This window comes from Piliocolobus tephrosceles, chromosome 15, assembly GCF_002776525.5.
Source record: "Piliocolobus tephrosceles isolate RC106 chromosome 15, ASM277652v3, whole genome shotgun sequence".
In the NCBI taxonomy this organism is placed as follows: Eukaryota; Metazoa; Chordata; class Mammalia; order Primates; family Cercopithecidae; genus Piliocolobus; species Piliocolobus tephrosceles.
The window spans coordinates 39,123,371-39,141,936 of record NC_045448.1 but is presented as its reverse complement, the minus strand read 5'-3'; the positions used below and the strand labels follow the sequence as shown (position 1 = coordinate 39,141,936).

Here is an 18,566-nt window from a genome sequence, read left to right as displayed (position 1 = left end):
ACTATGAACATTCTTCACTAATAAATAAGCACCATCTTGCATTACAGCTACAAAAATTATTTTTTGTTCTTGTTTTTGAGACAGGTCTGAGTAGCTGGGATGACCCACGCCCAGTTAATTTTTTGGTTACTTTTTTGGAGAGACAAGGTCTCACTGTGTTGCCCAGGTAGGTCTTGAACTCGTCAGCTCAAGCAATACACCTGCCTCAGCCTTCCAAAGTGCTGGTACTATACATGTGAGCCACTGTTCCTGGCCTTACAAAAATTATTTTGTAGGTTGTATTTTAGCTAGCCTATCACAATTCTTCCAAGTTTTTAAATGGTTTCTGTTGCTTATAAAATATTCTTTATTGATAGACAACAAATTCTAATTTGGTTATTACTAGGCTATCAGTGCAAAAAAAAAATTGCAGTTAAAAACTTGTACAATCTCACATGCCTAAATACCAGGACTGGGTTTATAGTTGTATCAATTTATTTGTTTTTCTTAATACTCAGCCTCCAAATTAAAAATAGGAGTTTTTTGTTTACTTTAAAAAGTGATATACTATTGGCCGGGCGTGGCTGGTGGCTCATGCCTGTAATCCTAGCACTTTGGGAGGCCGAGGCAGGTGGATCACAAGGTCAGGAAATCGATACCATCCTGGCTAACATGGTGAAACCCCGTCTCTACTAAAAATACAGAAAAAATTAGCTGGGCGTGGTGGCGGGTGCCTGTAGTCCCAGCTACTTGGGAGGCTGAGGCAGGAGAATGGTGTGAACCCAGGAAGCAGAGCTTGCAGTGAGCCGAGATGGTGCCACTGCACTCCAGCCTGGGTGACAGAGTGAGACTCTGTCTCAAACAAACAAAAAAAAAAGTGATATACTATTTGTATTTTGTAACATTCATTGAAGAAAACACTTAAGACTTTCAAAACTAGAAAAATATTATTTTAATTTCTTAAAGCTTTGAAATATACATTTAAGAGTGCATGTAACTTCAGTTTAAATGTTCAGTTTAAATCAGGGGTCCACAACCCCCAGGCTATGAACTGATACTGGTCCATGGCATGTTAGGAACCAGGCCGCACCACAGGAGGTAAGCAATGGGTAGGTGAGCAAAGCTTCATCTGTATTTACAGCCACTCACCATCACTTGCATTACCGCCAGAACTCCGCCTCTTTCCAGATCAGTGGAGGCATTTGATTCTCAGGAGCATGATCCCCGTTGTGAACTGTGCACGTGAGGCATCTAGGTTGCGCACTCCTTACGAGAATCTAATGCCTGATGATCTGTCACTGTTTCCCATCCCCCCATACGGGACCGTCTAGTTTCAGAAAAAGCAGCTCAGGGCTCCCATTGATTCTACATTATGGTGAGTTGTATAATTATTTTATTATATATTACAATGTAATAATATAAATAAAGTAAACAATAAATATAATGCACTTGAATTGTCCTGAAACCATCCTACCCACCCGAGTCTGTGGAAAAGTTGTCTTGCGCAGAACTGGTCCTGGTGCCAAAACGGTTGGGGACCACTGACTTTACGCATGCTTCCCCACCCACCTTCCCCAAGTCTGTAGAAAAACTGTCTTCCACAAAACCAGTCCCTGGTGCCAAGAAGGTTGGAGACCACTGGTTTAAATAATAATGAAATGAACGTGTATGTACCTAACATACAGGTTAAAAAATGAAGTATTTCTGTCCAGGCACAGTGGTTCACGCCTGTAATCCCAGTACTTTGGGAGGCCAAGGCAGGCAGATCACAAGGTCAGGAGTTTGAGACCAGCCTGACCAACATGGTGAAACTCTGTCTCTACTAAAAATGCAAAAATTAGCTGGGCATGGTGGCACATGCCTGTAATCCCAGCTACTCAGGAGGCTGAGGCAGGAGAATTGCTTGAACTCAGGAGGTGGAGGTTGCAGTGAGCCGAGATTGCACCAGTGCACTCTACCCTGGGCAACAGAGTGAGACTCCATCTCAAAAAAAAAAAAAAGTATTCCTAATATTTATAAAGGGTTCTGTAGTTTCCTAACTGATTGCATCTTCTTTCCCCTCCCCTGGAGGTAATGGCCGAGTTTTAGATTAATCAAGTACTTAAATTACTTTATAGTTTTGTCACATATGTATAAATTAGTAAACAATGAATATAGTTTGGTTTTGCTTTTTTCTGAACTTGATATAAATGGATCATATTGTTTATATTGTTCTGTAACTTATATTTTTGCCTCATTTTATGTTTTTGAGATTTCATTTATGTTACTATGTGTAACTTTTAGGTCATTCATTTGTGCTGGTAAGTAATACTCGTGTTCTAAATCTACTGCAATGTGTTGGTCCATTCTAATGTTGATGGACATCTGGTTGTTTCCAAGTTTTGCTTTTTAAGCACTGCTGTTAACATTTTTGTGCTTGTTCATCTGTTGCATACATGTAAGAGTTCCATAACGTAGCAGTCCTCATCTATTTTTTTTTTTTTTTTTTGAGACAGAGCCTTGCTCTTGTCGTCCAGGCTGGAGTGCAGTGGCGTGATCTTGGCTCACTGCAACCTCCGCCTCCCAGGTTCAAGCAATTCTGCCTCAGCCTCCCGAGTAACTGGGACTACAGGCCCATGCCACCATGCCTCGCTAATTTTTGTATTTTTAGTAGAGACGGGGTTTTACCATGTTGGCCAGGATGGTCTCAAACTCTTGACGTCATGATCTGCCTGCCTCGGCCTCCCAAAGTGCTAGGAGTACAGGCATGAGCCACCGTGCCTAACCAGTCCCCAACCTTTTTGGCACCAGGGACTGGTTTTGTGGAAGACAGCTTTTCCACGGTGGGGGAATGTTTTTGGGATAAAACTGTTCCACTTCAGATCACCAGGCATTAGATTCTCATAAGGTGTGCAACCTAGATCCCTCACATGCACAATTCACAGTAGGTTTCACGGTCCCATGACAATGAGAATCTAATGCTCCTGCTGATCTGACAGATGGAGCTCAGGTGGTAATGCTCCCTGGTAGGCTGCTCATCTGCTGTGCAGCCCGATTCCTAATGGAGTTCGGGGGATTCATTGGTTGGCAGCCAGGTGTTGGGGACCCCGCCTGTAATGTCTTTAGAAGAAGAACTGCTGGATCATAATGTGTGTGTGTGTGTGTGTGTGTGTGTGTGTGTGTGTGTGTGTGTGTGTGTGTGTTTAACTTTACTAAATAATGTTAAACTGTAATCCAAATTGTTATTTTTTTATTCCCACCAGTAATGGGTACAAATTCACATTTCTTTATATCTTTACCAATACGTGATATTCTTATATTTTAAAATTTTTGTCAAAATAGTAGGTGTAAAATAATGTCTTGTAGTTTTTATTTGTATTTACTTGAAGACAAATAAATGCAAGGCTGAGGCTGGAGATTGAGACTGAGGCTGAGCACCTTTCTAATATTTATGGGGCAGTTGTGTTTCCCCTTTCATGAAATGTCTGTACATGACTTTTGTCCATTTTAGAAAATTAAGGGTTTGTTTTTATTAATACTTTGTCATTAGTTATCCTGGATATTTCCTTCGTAGGTTATATGTGTCCCAATGTGTGACTTGTCTTTCCACTTTTTGTGATATGTTGATTAAGCAGTAGTTCTTAATGAAATTGAATTAGGATTTTTCTTCATTTTATACTTGTTGTGTCTTTTTAAATAAATTCTTTCCTAACTCAGGTTATAAAGATATCCTGCTATGCTTTTACTAAACGTTTCTGAATCTTTTGCTTATCACTGTTATGTACTTGATCCATTTTCAGTTGGTTTTTATATATGGTGTGTGATAGGGAATAATTTGCCAATGTCCTAGCACTATATATTGGATGATCCATCCTTTCCTCATGAATCTATACTACTGGCTCTTTGTTTTATATTCTTTTCATACAGGATCTGTATATAAGCTCTCCATTATGGTGGTCTTTCTGTTTCTGCACTAATAGCTTACTGTCTTAATCACTGTAGCTTAATCATGTCTTTATCTGGCAGGAAAAATAGTTTTTTGCCTGATTTTTCTTTATAGAAGTGCCTTAGTTGTTCTTGGCTCTTCTAAATTTAGGATCAACATCTCAATTTTTCAGAAAATTGTTTCAATTTTAATAGGAATTGTAATGTTTAGAGTATAGGAGAATTGACATCTTGAGATATTATGGTACTTCATTAATACTATTTAAGGTCTTCTAAATGTCATTCATTAAAGTTTAAAAATTTTTCTTCATAAAGGATTTTTTTTTTTTTTTTTTTTTTTTTTGAAGGAGTCTCACTCTGTCATTGGGGCTGGAGTGCAGTGGCATGATCTTGGCTCACTGCAACCTCCGCTTCCTGGGTTCAAGCAATTCTCCTGCCTCAGTCTCCCAAGCAGCTAAGATTACAGATGCACACCACCACACCCATTTAATTTTTGTATTTTTAGTAGAGACAAGGTTTTACCATGTTTGTCATGCTGGTGTCGAACTCCTGACCTCATGTGATCCACCTGCCTTGGCCTCCCAAAGTGCTGGGATTACAGGCGTGAGCCACCGTGCCTAGCCCATAAAGGTTTTAGACACATTTTATAAGATTATTTTCATAGTTACTGTATTTTATTTTTGCAACTATCATTAAAAAATTCTATTTTCTGTTTTTTGCTTATGTAGGAGTGTAACTATCTTTTATAGATTATGTCAACAATTTTACTAAACTCACTTATTAACTCTTGTAATTTTTCTATAGATTCTTTTGGGTTTTCAATTAGAATAATTATATTACCTGCAAATAATAGCAGTTATATTCCTTCCTTTCCAATCGTTTTTGTCTTATTGGCTAGGACCTCCAGACAATGTTGAGTAGACATTGTGATAGTAGGTATCCGTGTCTTGTCCCTGGTTTTAAAGGTAGTTCTTTTAGTATTGCACTCTTGATTATGATTTTTGTTGTAGGCTTTTTGTTTATATCCTTTATCAAGTTTAGGAAATGTTCTTCTATTTCTAGGACCTAAGTTTTTGCTTGTATATTTGTTAGGAACCATGAATTGTTACCTTTTCTGCGTCTATTGTCATTTTTCCCCTTTATTTTGTTATTGCAAGAATCACAAAAGATTTACTTTTGTTGAATCAGTCTCAGTTCCTGAAATAAGCCCAAGTCGGTCATGGTGTAGTATCTTTTCTAAACATATCTAAATTTGGTTCGCTACTCTTTTTTTTTTTTTTTTAAGGTAAGGTCTCACTCTGTCATCCAGGCTGGAGTGTACTGGTGTGATCTTGGCTTACTGCAGCCTCCGCCTCCTGGGCTCAAGCAATTCTCCCACCTCAGCCTCCCCAGTAGCTGGGACCACAAGTGTGTGCTACCACGCCTGGCTAATTTTTGTGTTTTTGGTAGTGATGGGTTTTTGCTTTGTTACCCAGACTAGTCTCGAACTCTTGAGCTCAAGCCTCAGCCTCCTAAAGTGGTGGGATTACAGGCATGAGCCATCACACCCGGCCCAGTTTTCTACTTTTGTTTATGATTTTTTTTCATCTATGTCCATGAGCAGTTATTCTTTCCTAGATAGCGTTGGTTTGGTTTAGTGTCAGTTGTACACAGCACACATTGTGTGAGGTTGGAATTGTCTATTTCTGGAAAGGTAAAATTACCTTCTTTGTGGGAAGATTTTAGACCTTTGATACAATTTCTTTAATGATTAGAAAACCATTAGAAATGTTTTATTTCTTTTTGAGTCAGTTTTGATAATTTACAATTTTTAGGAATTTGTTCACTTTACCTAAATGTTTAAAGCTTGCCTTGAAGTTTCTCATAATTTTCTCTTTTTAAACTGCTATATTTGTAGTCATGCCCCTCCTTTCTGTGTATAATACAGTAGTATTTGTGCCTTCTCTTTTTTTTCTTGACCTTTTAGCAATTTTTCTATTAGTACTTTTCAAAGTATCAACTTTGTTTTTAATTTTTTAAATTTTAAACATTTATTATAATATTTTGAGATGGAGTCTCTCTGTTTTGTCCAGGCTGGTGTCGGACTCCTAGACTCAGGTAATCCTCCGGCTTCAGCCTCCCAAGTAGATGGGATTACAGGCGTCAACCACCACATCTGACTCTCAAGTTTGTTTTTTATTTATTAACTGTTGCTTTTCTTTATTTCTTTCCTTCTTTTAAAGGAGAAAAAAAGGTTGAAAAAAATTTAGGAGCCACTTGATAGAAAAATAATTTCAGGTTTCTTTCCCTAGATGTAATACGGGATCCTAAAACTCATGTCAGACTTGAATTTCTTATCTTTCCTGGAAAATATTGTCTTCTAGTATTTCCTATCCTAAGTTGGTGGTTCTCTCTTGTTGCTGCCCCCACCACCCAAAAAAATAGTTATCCCAGCCTACCTCCTTCTACCTTAACAGGCCCTTCTTTCCCACCTCCCACTGTTTCTGCCTTGGTCCAGGTCTTCATTCTCTCTTCTTACAGAGCCTGTGGCATCATTCCAACTAGTTTTGCTTCCTTCAACCTCATCTCTTTTAACCCATCCTTCATACTGACATTTTTGACTTCAGCAAACAGTCCAATTATGTCCATGTCTCATTTAAAACCTTACAATTATTTTCTGCTACCCTGATCACTTCCGAACTCTTTAGCATGATTTACAACCTGGGCCTTCCAGTCTCCCTACATGTATTCTTTGGTCCATGGTCCAACCTAGTTTCCCCAACACATCATTTTGTTCTTGGTCTCTATGCCTTTTTTTTTCTGTTGAGACAGAGTTTTGCTCTGTTGCCCAGGCTGTAGTGCAGTGGCACAATCTTGGCTCACTGCAACCTCTGCCTCCCAGTTTCAAATGATTCTCGTGCCTCAGCTTCCCGAGTAGCTGGAACTACAGGCATGTGCCACCATGCCTGACAAATTTTTTTTTTTTTTTTTTTTTTGAGACAGAGTTTTGCTCTTGTTGCCCAGGCTGGGGTGCAATGGCACGATCTTGGCTCACCGCAACCTCCACCTCCCAGGTTCAAGCGAATCTCCTGCCTTAGCCTCCCAAGTACCTGGGATTACAAGCACGTGCCACCACGCCCGGCTAATTTTGTATTTTTCATACAGATGGGGTTTCTCCATGTTGGTCAGGCTGGTCTTGAACTCCTGACCTCAGTTGATCCACCTGCCTCGACCTCCCAAAGTGCTGGAATTACAGGCATGAGCCACCGCACCCAGCCAGAGAAAATATTTTTAGTTTATTTATGGGAAAGATGTAAGTGCTCTGATTTGTTTGATTTTTGTCTTTTTAAATTTAATTTTTCTCTCCCCCCCCCCCCCCCCGCCGAGCCGGTATCACTCTATCGCCTAGGCTGGTGTGCAGTGGCACCATCTCAGCTCACTGCAACCTCTGCCTCCTGGGTTCAAGCAATTATCTTGCCTCAGTTGGGACTACAGGTGTGCCCCACCACACCCGGCTAATTTTTGTATTTTTGTTAGAGATGGGGTTTCACCATGTTGGCCAGGCTGGTCTGGTTTTTTTTTTTTTTTTTTTCCTGAGATGCAGTCTTCACTCTCATCCAGACTGGAGTGCAGTGGCACGATCTCGGCTCACTACAGCCTCCACCTCTTGGGTTCAAGCGATTCTCCTGCCTCAGCCTCCCCAGTAGCTGGGATTATAGGTGGGCACCACCACACCTAGCTAATTTTTGTGTTTTTAGTACACACAGGGTTTGCATCATGTTGCTCAGGCTGGTCTCAAACTCCTGGCCTCAGGTGATCCACCCACCTCAGCCTCCCAAAGTGCTGGGATTACAGGCGTAAGCCACTACTCCTGGCCCAAGCTGGTCTTAAATTTTATTTCTTGATGGAAGATTTTTGCGTTGGTTTTTAACCTCAGAATGAGGAGAAATAAGCACCTAAAGCATCAGACAGTCACTGAAGAATTGTAACACTAAGAGATTTGATAATTCTAATCTTTATTATTTAGCTTTGAGAATACCAGTTTTATCTCAAATTCTGTCTTTATATGTATAAATAAAAGTAGCAGATCTGAGCTCAAGACATGACAGAACATAATTTAGCATTGTCCAGTTCTCCAGAGAGCCATTAACTAGCAAGGGATATGAAAGATTCATCAGAATTCAACATAATATTTTCTGGTAGTTTACCCAAGGGGTTCCTGAATACACTTGAAGGACTTACGTATCAAACAACTAGGAATTGATATATACCTAAATCCCTTTACCTTTTCAGATTCCATAAAGCCTGGCAATAACAGCCAACAAAGTTGCTTCAGAATCTGCTGGAACTTACTAGAGACAAAATGAACTGTCCAGATAGAATCAAGTAGTCCTTAAGGAAAGTTTATAATTCCCGAGTTTTCATCTTTAATTGAATATAGTGATTACTCCTTAAAAGAACAATTACTATAAAATTCTTATTCAGGCTGTTGTTAATTATTTAGTAATATTTAAATTACTTTAAGAAAATATAGTTAAAGAAGTATATGAAATTTTCTGTCAGTAAACATAAGTATAAAATGTAATGTTTTTTGAAAACTATTAGGTTGGTGCAAAAGTAATTGATGTTTTGCCATTAAATGGCAAAACCGGGAAAACCCACATAGTTTAAACCCAATTTGAAGTGCTTATTTATAATTGCTCATAAACACACATGCAACTCAGAATCAGCTGTACATGGCTTCTGAAGACTGCCGTAAGATTTGGCAGGGTAATCTATTCTATATAGAGTTGAAGAACTTGGATCATTTGATCTATTAAATGTATCTGAGTACCATTTATGATGAAATGGAGCACTTTGGCTATAACACTATCTCATGGAATAGAAGTGTTTTTATTCTGCCTACATGTGAAATATAATACTACTTCTGTTTGCTCTCTAAAGAAATATCCTAACAGCATCTTCTTGAAAGAATAAAGAACAGTCTGTGTATTTTTAGGAGTTGGTACTCTGCTTGCCTTTTAAGTATGGATCATTGCCTTTGTTTTTCAGTTAGAGTTTTTAAGTTTTATTTTTGTTTTCAAGGGGGTAAAACAATTTATCGATCTCTTAAATACATGGATGAGTTTTGTGATTCCCATTTGACAGATTTTAAGATGTGAGAAAGGTTCATGTCCAGAAGCTTAGAAGTGCGGTTGGCATCATGCCTTATTTTCTGTTTAAGCCAACTGTTGATTTGTTTGATTTATTTAATAGTTCTTCTTTGGATATTAGTAACCACCAATAAATAAAACTGAATATGAATTTCTAAAACTGTGCTTATACAAAGTGCCAAACTTAATCAACATTTGAATTATATGTGCTAGAATTATAAGCAGTATCACATTGTTGTTTTTAACCATTGCATTTTCACCGTTGTGGCTATATACAACTCTATATAATTAACATCTGTTTTAGTTCTGTTTTTGTATGGTGAATGGTTTCTGCTTTAAAGGCTTATGCTCCTGAAATCAACCAAACACAACCAGACTCTCTAGTCTTACCATCACACCTTTTCAGTTTTAATTCCAAGAAAGAAATATTTTATTCCCCTCACCTCTATAACACAGAAGCCTTGAGTATCCCCTGAATCGTCAGGGGTTTAGAGTAAAAAGGAGAAAATTATAAGTACATAAAGCCCTGCCCAGTTGGAACATCACTGTCCAAAAGAGGAAATAGACAAGGGAACATGTAATTATAAGTCCACATGATAAACCCAATAACAGAAATGTGGTACATAGTACAGGGATTAACCCAGGGAAGAGTATAAGGATCATATGAGCAGGGATTATGTTTGATTCATATCTGTATATCCAGCACCTAACAAAGAGTCTGGTATTTAATAGATTAAACAAATCAGTTAAATGAATGAGATTAATTCTGCCTTAAAGATAAGAAACAAGGAAGTCTTCCTAAATGGGGTGTAATCTGGGTTCTGAAATTCAAATAGCTTAGAAGAAGAAAAGGACAAAGAAAAAAAGTTGGAAAAAAAAAAAGCCAAATAGGCAGATAAAAAAAGTTAAGAAAATGAATGACAGGCATGGGGAACAGTGTGAGTGAAACTGCATGCCATGTTTTAGCAAACTGCAAATAGTTCAGATTGCATCAGCATAAAGTGTAAATTGAAGAGCAGCTGGAAATGGAGCTATATTAGTGAAGAATTATATACAAGGGCTTCTTTGAAAAACAATGAACTTTACAAAAAAACTTAATCATACTTTCTTGAATACTTTCTAAAACATGTTTCGGGATGTCAAGACCCTTCAAAGGCCTTTGATATTTTTAAAAGGTAATTAGAATTATTGATGAAATATTTTCGTTTTAACATTTAATTGTCTTCTCTAACATTTGAGATTTATGTCAGATTTTTAATATTTTATATAACTTATAAATGTTGGGGTCCTTTGTATAACCAATGATGATTTTCCCTTTTCAAATTAAAAAGATTTATAGGACTGTATTTGCATTTATGACGTGAGATAGATGTTTATTAAATAGTATGACAACATACTTCAAGCCAAGTTTTATATGGAAGCCCACTATGTAAGTAGATATGGTCCATGGGCATCCACTCCCTACACTTATGGGTCTACTAGGGTACTCTGCAGATTCCTCCAGGTTCAACAGTCAAGGGTTTAGTGGAAAGAGTCAGGAGGCCCGGGTTCAGTATTTACAGTTAGTGACTGGATTGTGAGTGTCTCCTTTTTCTTTCTCATCATCTAAATAGAGGGACTGGCTGGGTGCAGTGGCTCATGCCTGTAATCCCAGCACTTTGGGAGGTCAAAGTGGGCAGATCACTTGAGGTCAGGGGTTTGAGACCAGCCTGGCCAACATGGTAAAACCCTGTCTCTACTAAAAATACTAAAAAAAAAATTAGCCCAGCATGGTGGCAGGCACCTGTAATCCTAGCTAGTTGGGAGGCTGAGGCAGGAGAATTGCTTGAACCTGGGAGGTGGAGGTTGCAGTGAGCCAAGGTCGTACCACTGCACTCCAGTCTGGGCGACAGCAAGACTCTGTCTCAAACAAATAAATACAGTAAATAGAGAGACTTAGTTAAATGACTTCTAAAGTCCCTTTTAACTCTAAGTCTGTGGTTTTTTAAATCTGTAGCTATAGTTTATGTGATGCTGGGGCTTTGAACTAGAATGTAACCCCCCAATTATAGCTACATTTTCCAGGACTACATCTAAGTGAAATCAGGAGCAGTCTATATTGTGTTTTTCTAAAAAACTTAAGTTGTTCTTTTTTTCATGTTAAATTTAAGATTTTGGTAGAATAGGTGGAACTATCTCACAGGTAATTTGAAGTTTGGGTCTAAAACTGAGGAGAGAAATCAGGACTAGGGATAGATTTGGGGTTATCCATACAGGTGACTGTTAAATGTGGAAGTAAATGAGGTTATTTAGGGGGCAGAAGAGAAGGGAGTGAACAATGAAGAGTAGAAGGGGTGGAGGAATGGAGGAAGATATGGAACTCTACAAGGACATGGAAAAGGAATAAGGAAATTAGGGAAGAAATTGAATAGAGTATGTCGTAATACTAAGGAAAGAGTTTCAGAAATGAAAGGAACTTGACTGAGAACCAGATAGAAATAGCCCACCATGTGGTGTTAGCATTCACTGCCAAATGAAGATGTTGGTCATTAAGATAAAGGTTATTTGAAAAGACAGTTTAAGCCATTGGGGGCATGCAAATCGGTGTACAAAAAGAAAACTTTTACAAGTTTCAGTTTTGTTTTGTTTTTTTTTTTTTAAGGTCATGCTAAGTATTGAAGAGGAATAAGTTTATATGGTTTGATACCTACACACATTAGTCAGAGTGTAGTGGTATGGTGAATGGAGAGCACAGAAATCAGAATTATGAATTCTGGGTTCTAGTACATACTCTCTATTATTTTAACTGTACAACCATCCAGTCACCTAACAGGGTGGAGATACTTGTAAACAAATTATAATCAGATTGCTAATTGTTGTACTCAATATGATCAAAACTTCTTGGGCAAATGATTTAAGCCTTCTGGGTTTCTTCACCTGTAAAATTAAATTGTTAAGAAAAATTTATTTTAAGCTGGGCACAAGGTCTCATGCCTGTAATCCCAGCACTTTGGAAGGCCAAGGCAGGTGGATTACCTAAGGTCGGGAGTTTGAGACCAGCCTGGCCAACATGGTGAAACCCCATCTCCACTAAAAATACAGATACTGGCCGGGCGTGGTGGCAGGTCCCTGTAATCCCAGCTACTAGGGAGGCAGAGACAGGAGAATTGCTTGAACCCAGGAGGCGGAGGTTGCAGTGAGCCGAGATCATGCCACTGCACTCCAGCCTGGATGACAGGGTGAGACCCTGTCTCAAAAAAATAAAAAATAAATAATTTTTTTTTTTTTTTTTGAGGCGGAGTCTCGTCGCCCGGGCTGGAGTGCAGTGGCCAGATCTCAGCTCACTGCAAGCTCCGCCTCCCGGATTTACGCCATTCTCCTGCCTCAGCCTCCCGAGTAGCTGGGACTACAGGCGCCCGCCACCTCGCCCGGCTAGTTTTTGTATTTTTAGTAGAGACAAGGTTTCACCGTGTTAGCCAGGATGGTCTCGATCTCCTGACCTTGTGATCCGCCCGTCTCAGCCTCCCGAAGTGCTGGGATTACAATAAATTTTGTTTTAAAACTCATAATCTATGTAGTACCTCTTAATGCAGTTCTGGATTGTTACAATGCTATTTGCCTTTAAAATGTGTATGAATGCATACATATGTATGTATGCATATATGTACTTTTTAAGAATTATTATATAGGATATTATCTTTTATTGCTGTTTTGAGACAGGGTCTCCCTCTGTTGGCCAGGCTGGAGTACAGTGGTGTAATCATAGCTTACCGCAGCCCTGGCATCCTGGATTTAAGTGATTCTTCCACCTCAGCCTCTGGAGTAGGTGGGGACTACTACAGGCATGTGCCACCCTACTGGGCTTTTTTTTTTTTTTTTTGGTAGAGACAGGTTTTCCCTGTGTTGCCTAGGCTGGTCCTGAACTCCTGGCCTTAACCGTTCCTCATTAGTCAGCCTCAAAGTGTTAGGATTACAGGCATTAGCCACCACACCCAGTCTAGTACACTGTTTATAAAATTTTCCCTGTACACTGAGGCTGTCACACCCTCTCAATTATTGAAGTGTAGTAGGACAGGCCATATTGTGTGCCCTTAGCCAGTGAGTACTGTGCACTTTCATCCAGTAAGTGCCCTACCTACCTGTTGGAGAGTTGAGCATGTTTCGGAACATGTTAGTGTTTCTCTCCTGGTACTGTCTTTTTTTTTTGCCATTTATTTAGTAAGGAACAAAGGGATGCAAGTAAAGACTATCATGCTGTTTATTAACATGCAAGCTTTATAGAGGCCACTGGCCTGAGATTCAACTGAAGAAATGGTCAAGGCTGCTTTCCAGTGTGGACTCTTAAGTAAAACTTTTAATTAAAAAAAAAAAAAAATTAAAGAAATGATTGAGGAGAAAGAAGGTAAAGATTATTAGCCCACCAATATTCCTAAAGTATAGACAGTCACAAATTTTGTGTCCTTTGATATAGGGTGACTTTGTGTTCACAAATATTATTTAAATTTATCAAGCTTGTAATATGCGTGCCCTGCATAGTGCTTGCTGCCATAGATACACTGGTGAATTTGATGAGACATGCTCTTCCTGGATTTTATCATTTATTAGGAATGGTAAAATTAAACAACAGTCAGAGGCCCATAGGAGTTCAGTTTTGCCCAAGCAGAATGTTGAATAAATGTTCTAACTGGTTCCTGGCAAAAATCATATAAACTGTATCTTTTATCATCACCTCAGCCTCTCCCTTTCCCCATTTCTGCAATGTATTGTAACCACAGTATGAGAAAAAACATGCTGAAATTATTTAGGTAAACTGGATCTCCAGGAACATATAAGCATGTGACTGGGAAAAAGGGTTGAGAACTCCTGACTTCTAGGTCAGTATCATTCAAATATGTGCTTGCAAGCCAGACCACATTTTTAAGTACAAATCCACTTTTTTTTTTTTTTTTTTTTTTTTTGAGACAAGAGTCTTGCTCTGTCCCCCAGGCTGGAGTGCAGTAGCATGATCTTGGCTCACTGCAGCCTCTGCCTCCTGCGTTCCAGCAATTCTCCTGCCTCAGCCTCCTGGATAGCTGGGATTACAGACGCACGCCACCACACCTGGGTAATTTTTGTATTTTTAGTGGAGATGGGGGTTCACCATGTTGGCCAGGCTGGTCCCAAACTCCTGAACTCAGGTGATCTGTCCGCCTCAGTCTCCTGGAGTGCTGGGATTACAGGCATGAGCCACCATGCCAGGCCACAAACCCACATTTTTTAAAGTTTTAAAAATTTGTTTAATGATATGGAACCCACATTTTAATTACTTTGCTTTTTGTTTATAGGTCCAGGGGCAAGTTCATCCTACTCTCGAGTCTAATGATGATGCTCTTCAGTATGTTGAAGAATTAATTTTGCAATTATTAAATATGCTATGCCAAGCTCAGCCCCGAAGTGCTTCAGATGTAGAGGTATGACAAATGTTGTCTTGTATTTACTTTATATCTAATTTGTGTGTTGGTTGTAATGTCAGTGAAGGGGGAAAGAATTTGCTCCATATATATATATGGTATATAAGAAAATGCAGCCTGGATTTTACTCTTTACAGGTTGAGTGTCCCTTATCCAGAATGCTTGGGAACAGAAGTGTTTTAGATTTTGAGGGGTTTTTTTTGTTTTTTGTTTTTTTTTTTTTGAATATTTGCTGTATACTTACTGGCTGAGCATCCCAAATCCAAAAACCCAAACTCTGAAGTGTTCCAGTGAGCATAATGTCAGCATCTAGAAGTTTTTAATTTTGGCCTGATATAGTGGCTCAAGTCTATATAGTCCGAGCACTTTGGGAGGCCAAAGCGGAAGGATCACTTGAGCCCAGGAGTTTGAGACCAGCCTGGGAAACAAAGTGAGACCCCATCTCTTAAAAAAAAAAATTTGTTTTTAATTAGCTAGCCATAGTGGCATGTGCCAGCTACTCAGGAGGCTGAGACACAAGGATCACTTGAGCCCAGGAGATGGAAGCTCCAGTAAGCCCTGAATGAAAGAGTGGAACCCTGTCTAAAAAAAAAAAAAAAAAGAAGCTAAAAGTTTCAGATTTTGGATTTTTGGATTAGGGATAATCAGCCTGTATTGCATATATGATAGTTTGTATATATTCTAGCTGTTAAACTATTCATTTTTTGTTTGTAAGCTAAACCGAACAATTTCTTGATGATAGAATGATATACCCATACTTTTAGGAGTGGCATATGTCCAAGCATTTCTTTTATTAAAGCCAGCTAACCTTCCAAAAACATTTCTGTTAATGTTTTGATCTTCAGTTGTTACATGTATTTTAAGTGGTAAGTGAATTATTTCTTAGCAATTGAGAGAGAGGGAATCATCTAAACACCTAGGAAGGAGGTTCTATAATCTCTTACAAAGATGATATGGCCCCTGTCTTTTTAGGGCTTATGATTTAATGGAGATACAGATAGATATGTAGTCAGTAACATAATGTGATATTCTATGAGTAAGGAGTATATGGGAAACCATGAAAGGGGCAACTGATAGAGGCTTTGGGGTTTGGGATAGCTTCCAAGAAGAAGATATATCTAAACTGAGTTCGGAAGGAGTCGAAAGTTGGAGAGAAGAAAAGGTTTGAAGTACCAACTGTAGAAAATGGGAGATACAGCTAGAAATAGAAAGAGTTCTCTGGCAATGATGAAGGACATTTGACTTTAATGACTTCAAGTGTATAGTAGTTCAAATCTTTGAGTTTCTGTGACTTTGCTTTTGCAGCACTCAAGTGTGAGCACAAAAAAAGATAGTTGGACTGAATGATGTTTCCTCATGGATGTATAGCAGCAGAACAGTAGGGCAAGGGAATTGTAAAAACTGGTAATAGCAGCGCTTTGCAACCTTTTCAGGACACAACACACGTAGAATGTAATGTTTTTATGGCACACAGTGATTGGGTAGGAAGTAATCTCTAGCAACCTCAGGCCTTGTCCTGCTCCCCTGAAGCTGAGGGATTGATAGACAGGCACATCCAATGAGAAACTGCTGAGAAGAGCATCACTGAATCAAAATTGGATAAGGAAAAAAGTGAAATGTGATAATAGCTGATCGGTTTGATTTATAGTATTATGCACTAGTCTGAACACTTTCATGCTTTATATTTCATTTAAACTTTGTAATAATCCCATCAAGATGGTATTGATTTTTTCCCTACTAGAATGTAAGCTCCACGGATTTTTTTTTTTTTTTTCTTGTTCACTGTTGAATCACCAGCACCTGGAACAATATCTGGCACAGAGAAGACACTCAGAAATATAAGTTGAATGAATGAATGTGGAAACTGAAGCACAGAGAGGTTGAATAACCTGCCCAAGGTCATAGTTATTAAGTAGTGAAGCCAAGACTTTTAACCAGAAAGTCTGGCTTTTTGAGCATGCATTCTAATACCAGGTAGGAGAGGGCACATATAATGGAAAAACATGGAGAGAATAGGGTACTAGAGTTCTCAGTAAGGTCAGAGAACTGATAACATTAGGACATCTGAAAGAGAGAAATATAATAGATTGAGCTGAGAGAAAGAGTTGTTTGAATGTAAGATTTCATTAAGTAACATAGTTACAAAGCAGGATGTGGCTAGACCAGGGGTGAAGGTCCCCAAGATGAGGTGTTTATGGAATTAAGAGGCCAGGGTATTTTGTGTGTCCCTAATATAAACCATAAAGTTGGACAGAATGGTAGCAGGACATTACATGAGAATGGAAGAGTGATGTTAATACCTCTCAATACCACCACAGTGGGGTTTAGGTTTTAACATGAATTTGGGAGGGGCACAAACATTTGGACCATAGCAAATGGTGTCTTATATTCTTTTATCAGGAAATAATTTTCCATTTTCCTCATTCACTAGGATTCAGTATTTCTTTAATACACTTACAAAACTTTCTATTAAAATAATAAGGTCCCTAAATTTAGCAAGCCCTAAGTATGTTTTGTGATGAGTCATAAAATATTTTTCTTAAGTTTTGAGGGTCACATAAGAGAAATGTATTTAGAGGCTGGGCGTAGTGGCCCACACCTGTAATCCCAGCGCTTTGGAAGGCCGAAGCAGGCAGATAACCTAAGGTTGGGAGTTTGAGAACAGCCTGGCCAACATGGTGAAACCCCATCTCTACTAAAAGAAAAAAAAATACAAAAAATTAGCTGGGCGTGGTGGCAGGCACCTGTAATCCCAACTCCTCAGGAGGCTGAGGCAGGAGAACTGCTTGAACCTGGGAGGCAGAAGTTGCAGTGAGCCAAGATTGCACCATTGTACTCCAGCCTGGGTGACAGAGCAAGATCCATCTCAAAAAAAAGAAAAAAGAAAAAAATGTATTTTAAAAATAGATCAATCTGAATTAGCAGAATATACACATTTAAAAATCTTTCTAAAGAATACACTTCATAATGGTTCTCAGAGGCTGTATTGATTGGAGAGAAAGGGAATTGGGGAAGATTCATTCAAAGAATACATATTTACAGTTAGGAGGAATAAGTTCAAGAGATCCTATTGTACAGCATGGTGACTATAGTTAATGATGGTATATTGTATTCTTGAAAATGCTAAGAGTGGATATTGATTGTTCTCACCACAAAAATAACTATGTGAGGTAATGCATTTGTTAATTAGCTAGATTTAGCCATTCCACAGTGTATATGTACTTCCAAGCATCATCATGTTGTACATGATATACATGCACAGTCAATGTAAGGAATAAATAAATTTGGCTGGTGTGGTGGTTCACACCTGTAATCCCAGCACTTTGGGAGGCCAACGTGGGCAGATTGCCTGAGCCCAAGAGTTCAGGACCAGCCTGGGCAACATGGCAAAACCTTGTCTCTACTAAACATACAAAAAATTAGCTGGCTATGGGGGTACATGCCTGTGGTCCCAGCCACCTGAGAGGTTGAGGTGGGAGGATTGCCTGAGCCCAGGAGGTTGATGCTGCAGTAAGCTGTGATCGCGCCACTGCACTCCTGACAGAGTGAGACCCTGTCTAAAAGGAAAAAAGAAGAAGTTTGAAAAAAAAATGTTTAAAAAATACACTTTGCTTTAAAGTATAAGCATAATTCAAAGTATGGTAGCAATTACTAAATTTGGTAGCTCCTAGGGGATATGTCTAAGAGTGATTTTTAGTTGCCCTATAGTTTTGGGAAAATGGGTGCTTCAAAAGTGCTTGAAAATAGATGGATTGTGCATACATATTTTGCTGATGGTAATTAAAAAGTTTTGGTAAATTGTACTACAGATTATCACAAATTATATCATAGTCCAAATGAGTGGAATTTTGTTTTATTGTTGTAGCCAGTAATCACTAATCTGTACTGCCAATATATTAGTATTTACCATCAGGCAGTGTTGCAGATGAATAAGGGAGTAGAGTCGTGCCTCAGTTTCTGTGGGGGATTGGCTGTGGGCTGCTGCCTGAAGATACCAAAATCCATGGACACTCAAGTCCCTTATATTAAATGGCATAGTATTTGCATATAACTAATGAACACCCTCCCATATGCTTTAAATCATCTCTAGAATACTTACAAT

The 18,566-nt window shown here is 38.8% G+C and overlaps 1 protein-coding gene across 2 annotated transcripts in view; it reads left to right on the top strand.

The window, feature by feature from the left end:
- The window catches only part of SOS1 (SOS Ras/Rac guanine nucleotide exchange factor 1), a 149,324-nt gene that overhangs the window by 47,711 nt on the left and 83,047 nt on the right, over nucleotides 1–18,566 (top strand). For both annotated transcript variants that reach the window (XM_023216292.1, XM_023216293.1), the window contains exon 2: nucleotides 14,339–14,464. In XM_023216292.1, the coding sequence (XP_023072060.1) occupies nucleotides 14,339–14,464 (126 nt within the window). The remainder of the gene's footprint in view (nucleotides 1–14,338; nucleotides 14,465–18,566) is intronic.